At 39.2% G+C, this 20,211-nt stretch overlaps 1 protein-coding gene across 2 annotated transcripts in view; it reads right to left on the reverse strand.

Annotated features, from left to right (window-relative positions):
• Nucleotides 1-499: 499 nt before the first annotated feature.
• Nucleotides 500-20,211, reverse strand: part of LOC139723455 (WAP, Kazal, immunoglobulin, Kunitz and NTR domain-containing protein 1-like) — a 33,070-nt gene continuing 13,358 nt past the window's right edge. The window contains exons 2-10 of one of the 2 annotated variants that reach the window (XM_071634709.1): nucleotides 10,343-10,507; nucleotides 8,312-8,341; nucleotides 7,013-7,195; nucleotides 6,422-6,544; nucleotides 5,664-5,973; nucleotides 4,400-4,680; nucleotides 3,560-3,673; nucleotides 2,763-2,951; nucleotides 500-1,704 (exon numbers count right to left, since the gene is read on the reverse strand). In XM_071634709.1, the coding sequence (XP_071490810.1) occupies nucleotides 1,493-1,704; nucleotides 2,763-2,951; nucleotides 3,560-3,673; nucleotides 4,400-4,680; nucleotides 5,664-5,973; nucleotides 6,422-6,544; nucleotides 7,013-7,195; nucleotides 8,312-8,341; nucleotides 10,343-10,507 (1,607 nt within the window). In that variant the 3' untranslated portion in view covers nucleotides 500-1,492. Of the gene's footprint in view, nucleotides 1,705-2,762; nucleotides 2,952-3,559; nucleotides 3,674-4,399; nucleotides 4,681-5,663; nucleotides 5,974-6,421; nucleotides 6,545-7,012; nucleotides 7,196-8,311; nucleotides 8,348-10,342; nucleotides 10,508-20,211 lie in introns of both variants that reach the window. The other variant, XM_071634701.1, reaches the window with a different exon arrangement.

The raw sequence follows: 20,211 nt of genomic DNA on the forward strand, positions 1-20,211 counted from the left end.
AGGCTGAATTTGTGAAGACCAAGTGGCCAGAAATGTCCATGATCAACAAAGTCATGTGAAAGCATCCATTCCATTATTTTGCATTGAATATTTTCGTATTGATATTACCAAATACCACTTTTGCTGTCAGGTGGACATGATGGAAAGCACCATTTAGAAGGATACTTGAATAATCATTACATCACAGATGCTTATCTCAGTGAATTTCAAAAACCAACTTGCCCTGTTGGTACAAATGACCTTTTTCTGCTCATGCGCAAAGTGGAACTCCGAACTGGCTTATTCAGTGCTTATGGCAACTGGGGGCGCCATAGTGAGTATGTTTACGACCACTTGTAGCGTGGGGAATCGATGGCTGTCCCGAGTTATTTGCTGACCATCCGAGTACATTCGAAAAGTACGAATCGCACGGGGTCAGCGAACATATTTATGCATGAAAGTGTATAAACTCATCGTGTGTATGGTCGAGCTACAAGTGGAGATACGAATCGGTTGTTTGTACTAATACATAGAGATGGTTTGCTGCATAGTTCGTTACGGGGATTTCAGAACTTAAGGCATATATCCGAACCGGGACAGCCTTCCCGCTGCATGGATCCCCACGCTACAGGGCATATGGGAAGATGGCATTATCTGTAGGGAACTCGGGGTTTTGATAGCACAGGGGAAGAAACGGACCTTATCTGAGTTGAGATCTCTTTGGGATTTTATATAACTATAGAAATACTTAAGGCATCACCTGATGTCATGGGAATTTGAATTGCACACCTTCCAAGTACTGCATATTGATTAATAAAACCAAAAGAAATACGAGAGACGTATCATGCAGCACATCTACTGGTTTTAATGCCATTTACCAAGAAGCATTTCCCGACTGTACTTTGTCATTGTGAGGTTGAAGCCGTTGATTTCTAGATAGTGCAAGATTCCCCTATAGACTTGATATGTCACACAATGAGTTCCCGCAAGCAGTAGCTTAAATCAAACTTCTGACGCTTTTTACCGTTTGTATGAAACTTGAGACACAGCTTTGAGATACTAGGACCACATCGTGATCTGGAGGTTTAACCACACTCCAATGATGACCGTACGTAAACCTGGACCCCTGATAGTTCGATGCTAATGGTGCCAAAGGTCATTGCCCTTTCACATGCACTTCAAACACCAACCATGCCAACTGTAACTTAAAGTGGAATTTTTACAGTAATCACGTACGTTGGAAGAGACCGTTATGCTTTTGTCAAGAGTGGTATAATTATCAAGGCTCATCGGTTGACTACTATGAACCCTACCTGTTCATATACATGTATATCCAGCCAGCGTTAGACTATACCGTCTTTTCCGGACGTGTAATGACGCAATGTACAGTCCCTCAACAGCAATGTAGATTCAAGTCACTTATACAATATTCACTCTCCACTTACACGTACGGTGTACTGTCTGGTGATATCATTATGTAGTCAAAAAATGCGTTTTGGGCAGATGTTTAGGACTAGGCCTCGAATCTAGCCCGTCCTCTCCGTCCCGTTCTCTCACTGATGGCGGAGGCACCGCGGGAGGCGGGGCGACAGTATTTCGCGCGCAACATCTTCTCCTCCAATTTGTTGGCGCGTCGGCGCGTGGCCTCGCTTACGTAGGAATTTGCGTCAATTTCGGCATCCCCCTGGGTATTCATGTAGCCCATGATGATGTACGGTACGGAATCTGTGGAGAATCGAACAAAATACCAATCAAAGGTCAATCAACACAAGAATATCCAGACAGTATAAAAAGTTTCGTAGTTTTGTGCGTAATTGCACAGTCGTATTCTATCAATCCATCTTTTGCCTAATATATATTTGTATCTATTTTTCTTCCCTCCGCCCCCCCCCCCCCTCTCTCTCTCTCTCTCTCCCTCTCTCTCTTTCTCTTTCTTTCTCCTTGGTCCCACTCAGAAAATACATTACTCTGAATTCCAGCTGAAAAGTTAACATCTCAAAGTTTCAGACACGAGCGGTTACATTTGTTGGCAAAGCCTTTGTGGACATCTAGTCTTCCAGAAATTAAACACAAAGATTAAAACCAGACCCAGTCTGCAGGCATTCTATGTTCGTCATTGTCTAATTTTTTTTTCATGTTTGCTTTATAGTACAAGTCTGAGTTTGTCAAATATGACTTTATATTTCTTTTTCCAAACAGACCCCAAGAGGGAAACTAATGGTGTTTTTCGTAATAGTATTGTGAAAGTTGCGCTTGGCATGCGCATTTTTGCATAATCATTTTTTTCACACATTTACCTAGATATTAAAAAAGAAAACAACTTTTTGGCTGAAAACTAACAACACATTGAATTAAACAAACTTCAACAATCAACTAAAGTGTAATTGTCTTAGTAGGCGTGTGCACCAACGTCTGTTTGCGCGTTTAATGAGTTATTTTGTACGACGTAGCCCGTTGAATGCTTGTGATTAGACTGAACTTAATAGTCTGGTGTAACAATTCCTATCACTATGGATCTGATCACATGATTTCAATGTACTCACAGATAATCTCTAGTAGGAAGTATCTGGATATTTCATGGGCCACTCGTTTTGAAGCCACCAGGCCGCCATCCTACGACGAACTTCGCCAAATCATGTATGCACAAAGCTCACGACATTACATGATCTTGGTGACAGTCGTGAGCCTGGTGTAATGGCGGCGCTGTGGCTTCACTTTTTAATAGAATCGACCAATGGGATATCCAGGTACCTCTTATACAGATCAGTGGTAGGCCTACTCACTGGGTTCCAGGGTGTGGCACTGGCAGTTCCGACCACGCTGCGACATGTCCCTGATAATCGTGACATTGTTGGACAGAGTTCTCGTTTCCCGCAGAGAGAGGGCGCCCTGTTTGAAGACGTTCTGCACCTCAATCACCAAGATGTCGCCATTCAGCGAATTATGTTTCTGCAGGACCGTGCCCTCAATGGCTGCAGGAGGGGTGAACAGAACGAAGACCCAAAAAAACAAAACAACAACAACATTTAGAGAGAAAGAAATCTCAGAGTGAGATATATGATTCTTGAAATGCTATATTTCTATTTGCCATTTTATTTGTTTTTTCCTTCTTCTGATTAAGTCTGCCTTTTTACTTAGCTGGAGATTATTGCATACTGTGCGTGTAATTTAGGTGTTTTTTTTTTAATCGCCATTTACGTCGATCCTAGTGCCGTTTAGATTGTAATACAGCTATTTCTTAAAAAAAAATACAAGCTCATGCATAATAATAGAGGAATAACGAATCCCCGACTGCTACTCTCAGTCAGTTCAAAAGGTTTGTAAAACTCTATGCATGTTTCTATTTGTTTGATGGAAGTGAAGTATAATTGGAGTAAAAAAAAAAAAAATAAAGGTCCCACAGATGGCGCTTATAACAACTTCTAAGGGAATATGGAATTCTCGTTCCCCATCGTTTTCTCACTCTGATGCTTCTTTTTTCTTTCACTTCACTCTGCATTATCAAACAATAACTATTGTCATCGTTGTTCCTATTATTATTACCGGTATTTTCTGCAAAAATTTTGGAGGTTTGTCTCACCAAACTCCGAATCGCAGAAACAGTTTTTCAATCTCTGTCGAACGCAGCGACACTCGGCAAGCCGCGGGTTCATCTCCACGGGTGGGCTGGCTAGTTGGCTTCCTTGCCGCTGAACTAAGGGGAAAAAGGAAAGGAAGGAAGAAAGAAAGAAAGAAAGTAAGTAAGTAAGTAAGAAAGAAAATGATAAAACATTATATCATTCAGGTAACTTTCACTTCACCATCCATTACCGGTTCATAGTTTTGGACTACTTGCGACTTGCGGTTGTGGTAGAGCTCCACGATGCAACATTCATTGCAGTACTGAAGTTTTGTCACTCAATGTCTGCCAAGAGGGCGAGGGATTTTTATAATCTACGTTCGTTTGGAACTTTAAATCGAGAGCGTTGTTTGAACTTGTTAAATAATAAAATCGTATTTCCAAGGGTTTTGCCAATGATACAAATTTACTGTACGATATTTTGTCGTTAAACTTAATCGATAGAACAAATGAAGCAAATGATTTTGGTTTACAGTTCGTACTGACTTTCCTAAAAAGAGAAAAAAGACAGAAGGCTTCTCGCAGGACATTGTCATGCTGCACATGATTTTGTTTCTTTTTGTTTGGGGGCTTTTTTTTTTAAGCATGTATCAAGTCTACAAAGAGAAAGTGATGTTTTTCATACCAAATCGCTAATTTTGTGCGAATAACAGAACAATGGAGACTTTTCTTTTCAAGGTGCATAAAGTTGCCAGCTCATAAACGTAATTCTTCCAAAAATAATAGCAAACATATAAGAACCTAAAGATGTGTGAAATTTCCTCTTCCTTGGAATATTATTTATTCAAGCAGAGTACTCACGGACGCACTGAGCCGTACACTCGTCACGCGTGTGAAAATTATTGCCGTTCATTCTGCAGCCTCCGTACACAAAATTAACGCACTCCCCTCTCTCACTGTCGTACGCCCATCTGATGAATCTAGCTCGGCAGGGTCCCGTGAAAATCGGTTGCTCGCACGCTGGCTGAGACGTGTACGGACAGGTACGGTTGCATTCCTCGTACGAGTAGAAATTGTTGAGATTCCCGTTGCATCCACTGTATGTAAACGGCTCGCACTTTCCTTTTAGCGAATTAAAGTACCTGAACATTCAATGCAGACGGGAACAAGAAATTGCAGCATTGGTTATTGGTCATGCATAGTGGCAGCTTGTTTCATCAAAGATTCATCAAACAGTTTCCTTGATTTATGGATTATGGTTTTAATCGGAGATGGCAGCCATCGTAATCATGATCACATCATTCACGATTTAAAGGTTCACAGACACGTGCTTCTTGAGGGGGCTGTTGCAGTGAGCCATTCTTCGTAGGTCTAGTATGTTTTAAACGTTCGGAGGTAGATAAGATTCTTACAGTGGGTATGTCATACTCGAAGAGCGTCAATCTCAGCTAGTCCCTTGATTCGGCCATTGCTCCTGGCTGGTTCTGCCTAACACACACGGTTCCCTCAAAGTATGCTTGTTACGACACCCGGATATCGTGATCTAGTTGACCAATTTAGTGTGTTACCAATCGTCATGTTTAAAGTAAGCCCTCTGTGAGAAGAAAACATGATATAACTATAATGTAAATGGTTTGTCGGGATAAAGAGGGTGATGGTAATCTCGATGGCAATAGCGCCCTCTTGATGTCCGTGTTTGTGTGCCTTTAATGTAGCAGACCGTACGTCTTGTGTGATATGATCAGCTTAAGACGACCGGAAAGAGAAAGGGGGAAAAGATGGCTTAATTGCATGGGGGGATAAAATACATGAAGAATTTCATCGCAAACTTTGTTAAGCGCCATTTTTATACATTTTCAAGTAAGTCCCCCATGAGAACAAAACATTAGATTATAGTGAAGAATATTCTTGTAATAATTATTTTTTTAAAAAAAAGACTTTTTATTAAAGTGTCCAAGAGAGGGTGGAAGACGAAAGGTGAAAGAGTGGGAGAGTTTATGCCAGCTCGGTAGTGAATGTTGTCTCCATCTGGAGATTAAAGATGACGGTTGAGATTTGCAAGCTTAAATGAGAAAGCTATGCATTCCTCAAGTCATGTGATTCCATGGTGTCACCTGATACTTACCATCTGTCTTCCTCTCTGTTACATGTGCCTTTGTTTCGTGGTTGGTAGCATACTGGATTGGTCAATGGACCAGCAATCGCCGTCTCGTCATCAACAATAGGGGGCGCACTTGTGGTAGGTAGTTGATGTTGGATTGGCGACATCGTGGTGGTGATGCGTTGTGAGACGTCTGGCAGGTAGCTTGCCATCAGCTGCTGCCAGTTTTCAGACTGCGCCTCGGAGTCGCCGGTGGATTCGGCAGCTTGGGAGTCGGCCACTACAGAATCGGGAACCACCTCTGTCTGAGTCGCCCCCGGAGGTGGCATGGTTGCTGTCAACGCAACAAGTACAATACTGCAATGACTGCATGAGAATCTAAATTCGAGCTCGAAAAGAGATTATCATGCAAATTTTCATAGCTCAGGGGAGCATTTCATGAAGCATTTTGTCCGACAAAGTTGTCGGACAAATTGCTCCCAGCCAATCGGATATGAGGATTTCAGTAGCATGTAACAGTTTGTCGGAAACATATCGGACCAAACTGCTTCATGAAATGATCCAAGGTATTTTTCACGCAAATCATGGATTCAACTTTGTTAGCAAATACTATAGTTATAATTTAGAAAATGTTATGATTGCTTTACAAAAAGCCATACTGAATGCATACATACACGCCCAGAGACAAACACAAAACAAACAAACAAATGGCTAGATAAAAATTCAAACCACGGTTACCAGGCAACGTCGGATGCATGTTAGTCAGCACAAACATGTCTTACCGTTGACGTACAGCTGGTACGACTTTGTGACGTATCCTAGGAGAGACGCTGCCACGCATGCGTAGTTTGCTGTATCCTGAACCCTTGCTCCCAGCACAGTCAACCGCCTACCATCACTCGATACTAAAAAGCAAACAATTTCACTTTGTGGGTTAAAAAAAGTCTGTCATTACCGGGAGGACAAAACAAGTCGCACATTAAGTCAATGATCTTACAAAGTAAGGATTGGGAAAGGGACAATCAATCACTAACTGTTCTAATTGTCACAGTGAGTTCTCAACTAGAATCAGCTTATCTATTAATTAATTTTACAAATAAAAGTGAACGTCGACTGCCGACGTACATTGTAGGCATATTGATTGGTAGATAAACTTCTTCATTTGTTCTGAAATTTTCCATGTAATTGCCTAATCCATTTAATCAGGGAGGCGGGTTCTCATACCTGTACACAATCATGCTCATTGTGCGTTTATACATGCTGATCATAGATTCTAATTACTTTTATCTGAAAATAGAAGAGATATATTTAGGAAATTGCCCAGAGATTTTGTAATATATATACGTTTCAGCATTTTAAAAGGTGCTACTCACCCCTCTTATTTCCAATGGTAGATCCCGGAGGGAAGACGTCTATTGTAGGGAAATCCTGCGCCGGCTGCACCAAGATCCAACCATAGGACGTCGGGATTCGCGAAGAAGCGTTGCAATACAACACCGCCGTCTCACCCTCGTTTACTGTCAGCAGCTTTGATTGGCTGTCCACTTCCGAGACGACTAAAAGCAACCAATAGGAAAGGACAATACTTAGATCAGCGCAGTTAGGAGGCGTCTTGAAAACTTCCTTGACCAGTAACACCACTTCCTTGAGTGCGCTTGTGCCATCTATATATCTTTTTTCTCTCTCTCTGAAAGTTTAAAAGGTCGTGTCCTCATAGTTCAGTATATTTTCACATTACACAGAAAATCCCCAGTTGAAGTTGCAGTCACGAAGTATCCGCCATTAGCAGAGAAATTACATTTCTAGCATTAAAGGATGCACCGGACATAATTTGTCGCAGTGAAAATCTTTGAATTCAAATGGAAAAGGACTTGAAAAGAAAGATTGGACATAGTTATATGTTTGACTCGAATTCAAAGACTCGAGTGCCATCAACTCGTATCGCAATTCATAAGATTTCTTTCTGCCTCTAAATGGCGTCATCCTTTTCTAGTCATAATATTTCTCGTTTACTTATAAAATGTGCGCGACTAATATCCTCTGTTATGTTTATGATGAAGCGCTGAACAGTTATTGGAACGTAATCATTTCCTTACCAGGAACTCTGGACAGTCAGTGTGAAAACTGCAGCACTGCACACGAAGGTTTGATAATGAGCCTCGAGGGACTTACGACCTTTTTACTGTAATCATGGTTCTCCCCCGTAGACAGACTCGAGGAACTCTTGCTATAGGTCGCTAAAAGCATATCATGGAAACTAAAAAAAAAGAAAAGATAGGCCTATATATATATATATATATATATATATATATATATACATACATATATATATTCTTTATAGAGAAGGTTGAGGTGCGATTTTTCTTCAATTTGTCTCCCTTTACCAATGGAAAGCAATATAGATGACAGGTTCGAGTCCCGTGGTTCCTTTTTCCGACATGTTTGTTAAATTACAGATCAGCAGGTGCGATCATACGAATTGAATGAATTTTGTATAGAGGGAGACAAATTGAAGAAAATTCACACCTCACGCTAATCATTTTCCTGTTGTATTTGTTTCATTTCAGATTTGTTGTTTTTCTTTGGTTGTTGTTGTTATTATTATTGTTGCTGTTTAATTCCTCGCGAGCATTATAACATGTAAGCAGAAAGATGAAGAACACTATACGCACCTATGTGATCTCTTGGAACATCCAGCCGCACTGTATCTGAGAATGAGGAAGGTAAGAAAAGGAGAGTCAATAAGACGCGTGACATTAATGAGAGTCGTCACAGCGAATCGAAGTGAAGCACAGCTCATGACGGGCTGTCTCTACGCTGTAAAAAAGGCTTCCACTATGCAAACCTCAACCTTCAAAGCCTTCCGCTAATGAAGTGGGCTTATAAGAGTCTACAAATGAAGAGTTTGTTTGCAAAAACCGATAAGTCCATTTTTGAAGATTTTAAAGTACGGTCTCTGTCATAAAGCACAAAATAATACCTTTTAAATGATATATCGGTCAATACATATAAAGGTAAATTTTTGAAGTTATGGTCAAAAGAAGCAAAAATTTTCTTATTATGCTCTTTGTTTTTCTTGACCTTTAATCGCAAATATCTCCATTTGGCAAATATGGACTTATCGGTTTTTGCGAACAAACTCTTCAAATCTACTGACGCGACTGAAAAATCATGCTGCATGGGTATAGAGTAATTTCGATTGCGTCGACACCGTTTCTGGAAGAGTCTGACTAGGCAGTGACTATGCATGAAGGATTACCACGGGACTGACTAAGCATTTCGCATGCGTTAACTCAGCAATTGTCTGCGCAAGGCAGAGACTTCGAACATGTCTACATTGAGTTGACACTTTTGATATATTGCAGATCCCATAGTGCAGGAACCTTGGTAATACTTCCATTTGACTATGAGTTTACAATGCGCTGACTCTTGAGACATAATGGTTTCCTCATGCATCGATTAAAACGAAAAAAAAAAATGTTTCACTATGGCTTGACTATGCGTTTTGTATGCTTTGACTCTCTTGACTTAATAGTCTCACAAAGCACAAACTATGCAAATACTATAGGTACCACAGCGGCTAACCAAGCTTTATTATTGTTTTTTTTTTTTTTTTTTTTTTTTTTTACTGTACTGGCCACAAAACAAAAGTGACATTGAAACGAAGATCAAAGTGGATATAACTGTCATTATAATTATTACAATGCAGAGACTGTGTGTGAAGAGGAATTTGCGATGGAATAAAGGAAATAGAGTCCCTCAGTGCAGAGGAGTTTTTGGTAGGTTGCCGTATGCGTATAAGATACCTAACACACGCTGATTTCAAGGGTCTTTAAGGTGTCGAAATGAGTTGACTCTTTATGTGGAATCTGAAAATGCGTTGACACTCTACTTTGGAGAGCCCAACTATAGGAATACGACTCAGTGTTTAGCACTTGTATAATCAGGTAACTCTTCAAAATTCATGATATATATGTTGTTCCCATCAGCGCTGTCCCATAGTCACCAACTTCAACTTGATTGGCAACAGCACCCACTTCTCATTCCAGTGAAAGGGGAAGAAAAAAACAGAAGCATGTTCCCTCATTATTCCAAAACGGACATGTTGTTGATGTGGCATGCAAGTGTTGGACTCAATCTCTCCACAAATAAAAGCACTTGGTAAACCAAACATTCTCTGAAATGAAATACACATGAATTATGAAATATACGAAATACTTATTTTCAAAAAAAAAAAAGGAAAAGATTTTTCTGATCCGGTGCTCGTATCCTATGGGTTCTTTTCTGCCCCCTGATTAGATAGTATTGCTAGAAACATTACGTTGTGTTTGACATAGAGTTGTGTCGAACGTTTACATATCGACATGATTCCGGCATAAAACAATCAGCCTGGAGCTTGTCGCCGATATGATCCTATTCTAATTAGTCCAAACGTGGGTCTGTTTCAACTCCATAATTACATGACGAATCTTTGAAAGAGAAAAGATCGACGCTACTAATATTGTCTAGTAAAATTTCAATCGTGAGTTCAGACGACTGACTGTTTGATCGCAAAGAGCAGGGTGTTTAACCCGGTGAAGTGGTCCCGCCTCACATCCAACTGGACACCATGGAAGACCAGCTTAGCATAGCTGAATATGGGCTATCCATCCATCTTCTCAGATGGAAATGAACAAACAAACAAACAAACAAACAAACCTTACCCAACGGGAAGACGCAGGATTTTCCCCCGCAGTTGTTGTAGCAGCATTTCTTGGGTCCTTCACAGTCGCTGTCCGTGTCACATAGGTTCTGGTCACACACCCTGTTGGTCAGTCGATTAACAACCTCCACTGCTGGACATCGGCCCGACTTCTCGTAGGGCAGATCTGAAATTGTTACAAAGTATATAGGATAAGAGATTACAGACCACAGACCAAGAGGGGGTGCACGTCACGAGATCGACACCCACGAGTCATAACAGCCCATGAGTCATACAGCCCACGAGTCATACAGACCATGAGTTCCACACGAAGCAAACAAGGTCCACGAGACCACCAGTCCTTTAAACCTGTATCGAACTTATTGGCTGTGTGATTCCTGGGCTGTATGGCTCATGGACATTTTTTTTTTTTAATTTCGAACTCCTGGGGTGTATGACTCGTAGGGGTCGGTCTCGTGGGATGGCCCAAAAGGACGCAGACGTTTTGCAGTTCTTTATTTTTCTTTTGTACATCTCATTATACGGAGTACATCATAACAACTGGGTCAAAGAAGAATCAAGGAATTCTCCATGTATCCTACAAAACGTGAAACTGAGGTGCCTACAAGAGGGGAACAACAAACTAAAGTAAAGGAATAGATATTTTTGCGTCCCTATATCTTCCTCAACGCTATATACTTTAAAAACTAGACCCAAAAAGTTTAATTATTCTTTCATTTCGAATGATTATGCTCCCTACGTTTTTTCTACGTCTACGTTCCCAAATTCTCTAAGAAATGTTATATATTTCTCTCTGTATTGTTGTTACTATGTATTATTTTTGTTGTAACCGTGAACATTATCACTGGAATGAATGTAAAAGTGATTCCTTTTTCTGCAGGATACTTCACTGAAAGACTTCCTGTTTGTTCATTTGTTTTAGAGACAGTTATAACAACCAAAGCCAATACAGCGCACATTGATCATAATCACAGGTATGACTGAAAATTGTGAAAGAGGATGATACATGTGCTTGAAAGTAATATTCTCTTATGTTCACAGTGTGAAACACAAGACAAGTTTTGTGACATCAACAGGAAATGCAAAAGAAAAAAAAAACATAGAAGAGAGAAGAAATGAAACGGACAATACCAGACCTTAATTTACGCATGGCAGTCTCTTGAATTACATATATCTAATTCATTTACATAGATGTTGATAAACTCAAACCATTTTTTTATTTTTTTGGTCGAAAGTACTCTTCGTGCAGAGTTTGTTAAAATTGGTAAAATGCTGTTGTTGTTTTTTCTAATTTATTTTGGGTTTCAAAAAGTCTGATTAGCCTGAACGGGAAACGAAAAGCGGACATTTAAAAAGTTTCATTTGTTGAAATGTAGTTTGCGGTCGAACGGCAGGAAATACTTTATCACTTGTCGACTTAGCCAGCTTATCCGTTTAGGATGATCTCCCCGCGGTTTTTCTTTTCAAGGTAACTTGCTTTTCACCACAACACTGATAAATTCCCGTTCCCACTGTGATAACTCAACCATTATCATGGAGCAAAAGGTAAATCAAAGGAGAAGAAAACTTTGCAACATTACTGAGAAATTGCGAAATTATACATTATTATATAGCGTTGAGAGAAAATGACGAGTTTTCTGTCATCCCCAGCCCCCCCCCCCCCACCCACACACACACAAACACACACACACACACACACACACACACACACACCTGCAGCAGGATTACACAAACGCATCTTTCTGGCAATATTCTGGATATAGTACTTTGAACTTTGGGAAGTATAGGCATCGGAACTGCATTATCTCCATTTCCTTTTAAGTTGTCATTAATTGACCAATGGGTGTGATTCTGTGGCAAGCAACGTACACACAAACACATCTAACACACATGCATAAACACACACAAACAGACAGAAACACTAAGACAAGCATATGCACCATGTATACTTGGCTTGTGTGAATTAACCTAGAGCTCGTAGCCTTGGTTCCGCGCGAAAACGATAGTAAAAAATAAGGGTTGCGATATTGAAGGCTGCAAATTAAACTTAGAATATTTTAATATAAAAATTATTAAAAAGAAAAAGAGCGATGAAATTGACAGGTGCTTTTGTACAGGAAATTCTGTTTCTCATGTTCATTGTAATAATGTTTCTGATTCCTTTCATATACTTCACCGTTGTGTCTTTACTTAATTAGATACAATGGAATTTGACTTCCTTCGAAAAGCAATAAGTTTTTGTTTTCTTGTTTGTTTGTTTGTTTGTTTGTTTGTTTTCTGTGTGTGTTTGCTTCTGTGAATGTGTGTCTTTGTGCTTTTGTTTTACGGGGCATATTTGTAATGTATATGTGTTGATGTACCAGCTTCTCCCTCTCTGATTTTCGATTACTATGAATGGGGAAGTGATCGTTGAAATAGCAACTGTCCTTTTCTTTTTTCTTGCTATTTTTGCTCCAGTTTCGTTTTCGACAATTTCCATATATACCAGCCTTCCTTTTCCAACAATGCCAACAATATCCGGTCACTGTTTTTATCTTCCCAAAATTCCCAATTTTCCTCAAAACTCATCTTTATAAAAAAACAACAACTAAATGAAACAATTCAAATGAGACAATTCGTCCACCCACGAAAGCGAGAGAAATGGGTAATTTCCCATAGTTATATTTTGTTGTCCTACTTTTGGTAAACGAAACATTGTTTTGTTTATATTTCCCCCTTTTCAGGATATGAGAAAGCAAATTCTATTTCAGTGTCATGTAGATTCTACACATCATACAAACTTACATTGCAAAAGGTGCAACAACAATGCTACACAAGTAACATTATAACTTCAAAGATTTGGGCATAACAATGATGTAAGGAATATTTCATTCAAGTTTGATTCATGACAACATGTACGTATTTACGAACATGCATATACAAATTATATATTTAATGAAATTTATCGATATATGATAGTCATTAATCATAATTTCTTCTTTAAAGAAATAGGACAAGTATATAAACCCCAAAATAAAAACCTTTTCACATCAAAGTCCTCATTTTGCTGTAAGATTTTAAAAAAAGAAATCAAATTTAAGTATGTTTTTTTTTTTATTTGAAAGCAAAATGTACTCCTGTGTAACATGGTAAATGGTATATTGAATTGTTTGGTGTTGATTGCTTTATTTATCAGTACGCCTATCCTACACATTTCATCGCACCAAAGCTTGTATGTGATCATTTTCTCAAAACTGTGTATATGCAAGGAGGTAGTTCTCTCATACCTCCTTGGTATATGGGCTACACAAAATTCTCTTCCTATGTGTGTATGAGTGTGTTTCTTTTCTGTTGTTTTGCCTTTTTGTTTGAAGGGAGCTTGGAATATATGACGAGAAGACCGACATTTTGCAAGCAATACATGCTTTCACAGTCTCTATTAACTAGAATAAACCTTAGCAGAAATTAATCCCTAAGCAACCATTTTGATGATATTTCCACCCCCATAACAAGGCCAAAGACAATTATTCAGAGGTATTTTACAGCACTGAATGATGGTTTGAGTTCGTTTCTTTGGATGTTCTGCGAATAGGTTGTTCTACATAGTCATTCTCTCACGATATGAATACACATTCTCACAACAATGAACGTTGTGTGCGATTGTTGCTATAGTTATGTGTCGGTGTATACGTGCAACATTATGGTTCCACTTCTCCAGTCGAAGAAAAAGAGCTAAACTCATCCTGCGGTAAAGTGATCGAAACACATCGGTTGAATGATATCAGGGATCGAATCTGTTTCCTGCCACAGTCGCCATCTCTGATGGTCTCTACAGTATGCCCCCCCCCAAAAAAAAAGAACAAGAATATAAAGAGTTTGTTCGCAAAAACCGATAAGTCCATTTTTTAAGATTTTGAAGTACAGTCTCTGTCATAAAGGACAAAATAATACCTTTTAAATGATATATTGGTCACTACATATAAAGGTACATTTTTGAAGTTACGGTCAAAAGAAGCAAAACTTTTCTTATTATTCTCTTTATTTCTCTTGACTGTTAATCACAAATATCTCCATTTGGCAAATATGGACTTATCGGTTTTTGCGAACAAACTCTTCATATATACATATATAGATAATCAGATTTTTGCATTGATAACTTCCAATACAATTAGACTGTCTAAATGCTATTTCAGGGTCTTAAGATATAACATCGGAGCTATAATTTGCAGAAAAAAACCACTCAATTTGGTTATGTTGTCACAGAAAGATTTTAATATTTGTAAAGCATGTCATGGGTTTGATTCTTCGAAATTTAGCCCTCATGGATGCTATTGATAGTGCATAAAGTGTGGGAAAATGCAATGAACAGAAGGAGGAAAAGGATTTCTGACATACTCTACAAAACTCCTCATTTCTCTTTGTCGTGATCAGATCAGATGGGGTTTTCAGTAAGAGGTGGGAAATAAGTTATAGTTTTATACCCTTATTTATTTGTTTTGTGATTGATTCACTATTTCTAAAGTTAAAATTGCGGAGGGTCCCGTTGTATTTTTTTTTGGGGGGGGGGCATAGGGTATAGTCAGAGCAGCATTGAAAAAAAAAAAAGAATGCCGTTGGTATAAGAGCGAAACCAGAGCAAAGGAAAGATATAACTGGCCCAGGGTATGCACCACAGGTCAGAGATGAACACCTCTTTCCCTCTTTGGGATGCTGCGCTCCCGCGGGAGGGGAAATCCGGCGGATAGCAACCCGAGCGTTTCACTGCCAACTGCTACCAGCCTGTTTAAAGGTCTACTACTTCACACGAGCTAGTGTCAATTCTCGATGGTGTCAGAAACTAATCGTTTATGCTGGAGAAACAGGAAAATCGTGGCATTTCTATGATTAAATGCAAAAACAGCTACATTCATTCCAATTAATACTTACCCTCAAGTGGAGGTTATGTTTTCATCGGTTCTGGTTTGTCTGTTTGCAAAATAACTGAAACAGCTTTAAATAGATTAGGGTGACACTTGCAGGAAGACGTGATAATGACATAAGAAATACATGATTAAATTTGGGCAGTGATCCGGGATAGAATATATATATATATATATATATATATATATATATATATATATATCAGTTTTTAAAGATTTTTTTCTTTAACGCATTTGGCAGATTGTGTCAATGTAGTTGGGAGTTAAGTTGCGTATATTTAAGATTGGTATACGCGTTAAAGCGCGTGCTCTGCTCAAGGCGCCGCGCAGCATGCTGTCAGCAGGGAAGCTGATGATGTAAAACAAAAGGCTTCTACTGGGAAATTAGGCAATTAGGTGGTGGAAATGAGCTGCTTGGCGGAGGATTGCGCTCTCCGAGTGTTTTTTTTTTTTACTATGACACATATTTGGCTTTTTTTTTTCTGATAAAAACAGAGACAACTATTAAAATATGTGATAATTTTACAAATGTACTTTTAAAAAAAATTCACGTTATGTAGCAGCTGCAATATCATTAATTTTTCTCTCTATCTGATGATGACCTTAGTTGGTATTCTGAAATCCTTCCTAAGAAGATATAATTTTCTTCGTAAGTCAGGATTTTTTCCCACTAAAGTGGTATTCTGAAAATCTTCCTAAGTTTCTTCGTAAGTACATTTAGGAAGAAACTTAGGAAGGGGGCTGGAATATGCACATTTCTGACTTAGGAAGAAGTTGTTATTCTAGGGTGGTATTTTGAAATCCTTCCTAGGAAGAAATTTCTTTCTAAGTCAGGATTTTTTCCTAAGTGGTTTTCTGAAAATCTTCCCAAGTTTCTTCCTAGGTAAACTTCGGAAGACACTTAGGAAGGGGGCGGGAATATGCAAATTTCTGACTTAGAAAGAAGTTGGTATTCTAGGGTGGTATTCTGAAATCCTTCCTATGAAGAAATTTCTTCCTATTAAAGTCAGGAGTTTTTCCTAAGTGGTATTTTGAAAATCTTCCTAAGTCTCTTCCTAAGTAAACTTAGGAAGAAACTTAGGAAGGGGGCGGGAATATGCATATTTCTGACGTAGTCGGTATTCGAGAATGCACTTAGGAAAGAAAGTTAGGAAGATATGTAGGAAAGCTCCACCCCTGTCCTGTAAGTACGTTGTTAAGAATAGCATTGCATCAGCAAACTGCAATTATCGTGATAGGCGCGCTTGTCAGTCACTGCGCGCACTATGTACTTTGGTGCCCCAAATGAACGTGAGAAAGGGGACATGCCGAGCACACGTGTATTTGACCCTACGTCATAGTTATATGCGATTGTCATGGGTTAGTTCCTTATGATACGGCATTTCGTATTGGCTTAAGAAAGGATGTGGGCGGGGATAAGGATGGCTTAATTTGCATTAAGAAGTGCCTAAGAAGAAATTTCAGAATACCATTTTTTTTTCTTTCCTAATAGGCACTTCGTAAGTTTCTGACTTAGGAAGAAACTTCGGAAGAAACTTAAGAAGATTTTCAGAATACCACCCATTATGTCCAACCCCCCCCAAAAAAAAAAAAGAAGAAGAATGAAATAGAAATGAAAATGCTGTTTATCTGTTTCGTATTTCACCTGCTCAAATATTTGAATATCTATTAGAATAGGAAAGAAATGAAGAAATTCAAAATTAAGTGATAAAGAAGAAAGTCATGAAAATAAAAACGAGGACGTCGAGGAGCCGGACCTGGGAAAAACGAAGACAAAAGGAGCCATTGCAAAGGAGTAAGAGGAAAGTGAAAAGAAGAAAGTAGAAGGAAATAATGCCATGCTTTTTTTTTTCATTATGTTATTCTGTTATGATGGTAAGTAATGATAAGGTCTCCTTTCTCCAGTGTAGCCACTGCAGCTCTGTCACAGGGTCCTGCTATTACTATTACCCTTGTCTTGCAATGTACCCATTTTTACACTTTGTCGAGAGGGACATGGGGGATAAACAAAATCTTGTCCGTGGACGTAGACACTCGTCGGGATTCGAACTCGGGTCTTCCGATTAGGGGTCGGGAGTCTTATCCACTATGCCACAGTGTCCCCACAATAGAAGGGAAGATGAGTTTCTCTAAGGGTGATGTTGCAGTTCGTTTTTCCGAAGGTTTGTTAATCCGAAAATGAAATAAGATTCGTCATTCAGAATGTTCTATATTCCGAAAACGAGAGAACGTTTGTTGGCATGGGGGTTAGTTAATCCAAAAATGAAAGGGGAGAACAGTTTGTTACTCCGAAGGTTAAAGTGCGCACTTCCTTTCCATCTTCGGATTAACAAATTTTATTTCATTTTTGGATTAATGAATCATTGCAATAATGAACCTTCGGAATACTCGTATTGCAAAAAAAATAATCATATTAACGATATCTATTTCATTTTCTGATTATCGAGCATCAAAGTACATAGGTAATTGCCATTAGTGTGTTTCGGAACAGCGAACCTTCGGAATAAAGAACCTTATTTCATTTTCGAGTTAACGAACCTCCGGAATAACGCACATTAGCTATCCTGACAAAATGATGCTACCTTCATGAGAAACGGACGGAGGTCCAAACGTCGGAAGCACTATGAACGGAAACCTAGTTTATTTCAGTCGTATGCATCGTATGCATCGTATGCATACCCTTCATTTGTATGCTGCGGTTTTTCATATCATCGGTCTGCTGTATTGGTCATTCTGAAACGATCCTAAAATGTGCTCTTGAATTTTTCTTTCAGGTCATAGCAACTATAAAAAAAAAATACATTAAAGAAATCAGCATTAATACGTTCTTTTATTCATTGGACCGCCAACGGAACAAAGTAAGGGATCATAATGCTATTCAAAAGCAGCATTTCTGCCTCCTTATGGAATAGAATTAAAGATTGCTCTTTATTTTTTCATTTGTAATCTTTACAGTTATAAAGCTATATAAAAGAAATACACCTGTGTTCATAAAAGCGTTCTTATCCCATTTGTATTTTTCTCTCTCCCTACAGATCTCATCACAATTTTGTACAAGGCACCCTTTAGGTTTCAATAAATCTGAGACTTACTCTTCAGCCATGTGAAATTGTCCCAAAGTTATATCAATCGAGATATCTAATGCACAATTGTGGACAGCCCCCAAATTACTATTTTTCAATAATATGTGAAGAAATTTGGAAGCTTTATGTGACTTTGCACAAACTCTCCTTGGTATTTGACTTAGAGTTTGTTCCTCACATTTTCACTGCCCAAAAATCTCCAAACGAGGAGATCTTTTCTCATGCATGGCCGCTTCCTATCTTTTATTATATTTATGCAAATGTTCAGTTAGCTAATACATAGAAATATTGATCTAAATTGCTGAATATAGTTCCCCCATATGTAAAACTTGAATTCTTCACTTTACAAGTGGCTTTCTAAATCAACATTTTGTGACCACTTTGTGTTTAATAGGATAACAGTAAGAAGAGCAGAGAAAAATCTGGGATAGCCATGAGTGTCCAATCCACACCTTTTATTTGGAATCTGTCTTTTTTTTCTTTTTTTTTACCATGGAGGTACAATCATCATTGCCCAAACCGCGGAAGAGAACTCTTACTTCCAGAAAACAGATCGCGGTTGGTGCAGACAGCTACAGTGCCAAATGATGTGTACACGCGTACACACACGCACACACACACACACAGGGATACGGCGCAGAACTAGACGTATTCGACGAAAATCGAGGCTTTTCTTGCTTGCGTAATGAATATTTATAAGATAATTTCTCGCCTGGCTACGAAAAAAAAAAGATACGTGCGGACCAGAGCTAGCTGCTCCACATCAACCACGGAATACCGGTCTGGAGTGTAAGTGGAGGCAGCGAAACAGCAGCAGCGAGGGGCGGAAGCAGCAAATATAGAGGTATTGTACGTGAAACTCGAAATGGAAGCAGCGAACAAGCAGGGGCGCATTGGCAGAAGCAGCGAACAAGCAGGGGCGCATTGGCAGAAGCAGCGAAAAGAAGAAACCACAGTGAGAAGCAACGATATTTAACGATACCTGCGCTTCAGAACAGTATCCGCCAGTGTTAGGACACGATCTGCCGGCGGATACTGTTTTAGAACAAAAAACGCCGCGGAACGCTATCTGCCGCTACACCGGCGGCCTTTCTTGTGCATAACAGTACGTGGCGTACGTATACTCTTATACGTACGTACAGTACTTATGTGCGGGATTTCCGAGTGCGACGTGCGTAAATGTTTGGGACGAACATCTTCGGACATCTTGACTTTTGAGCGAGTGCTACATGTAGCTGACTGGTATTGACCCACAAAGGTACGTGAATAATGCTGTTAGTTTTCGACCCATTTTATAAAACAAATGATGCACAGGATTATTTCGTGGCGTTAGTGAAGGTGCGGCGCGCTCGAGAGTATTGACAATGGTGCGACATGCACGAGGCGCAGCCGAGTGCATGTTTGCAACCGTTGTCAATACTCTCGAGCGCGCCGCACCTTCACTAACACACTCTATCCTGTGCATCATTAGTATATTATATTATTCACATAAGGAGGCTGATCAATTAAAAAGAAAGTTTTTTTCTCTCTCTCCTTCGATCAATTTCTCTCTCTTTCTCTCTCTCTCTCTCCCTCTCTCTCTCTCTCTCTTTCTCTCTCTTTCTTTCTCTGTTTGTGTGTTGGATAAATATTTGTCAGGAAGGATACCAGAAAGATGTTTTTCTTTCATGTTGTGGAAATAATGAACTGACAACAATCAGAGCACTCTTCAAAAACAAATGAAAAGTGCTGTGAATGCTGAAATACATTTCCACAAATCTCATCTTATCTAGCCATGTAACCATTATCATTGCTTTAAAGTAACAAGTGCAAATCATCATACCAAAGTCTGCTCGTTTAGACGGATAAATTCACATTCTAATCTATTTCTATCTATTTCTGATAGTCGC

This window comes from Diadema antillarum, unplaced genomic scaffold (assembly GCF_040938485.1).
Source record: "Diadema antillarum isolate AM-2024a unplaced genomic scaffold, OU_Dant_1.0 scf00000014, whole genome shotgun sequence".
NCBI lineage: Eukaryota > Metazoa > Echinodermata > Echinoidea > Diadematoida > Diadematidae > Diadema > Diadema antillarum.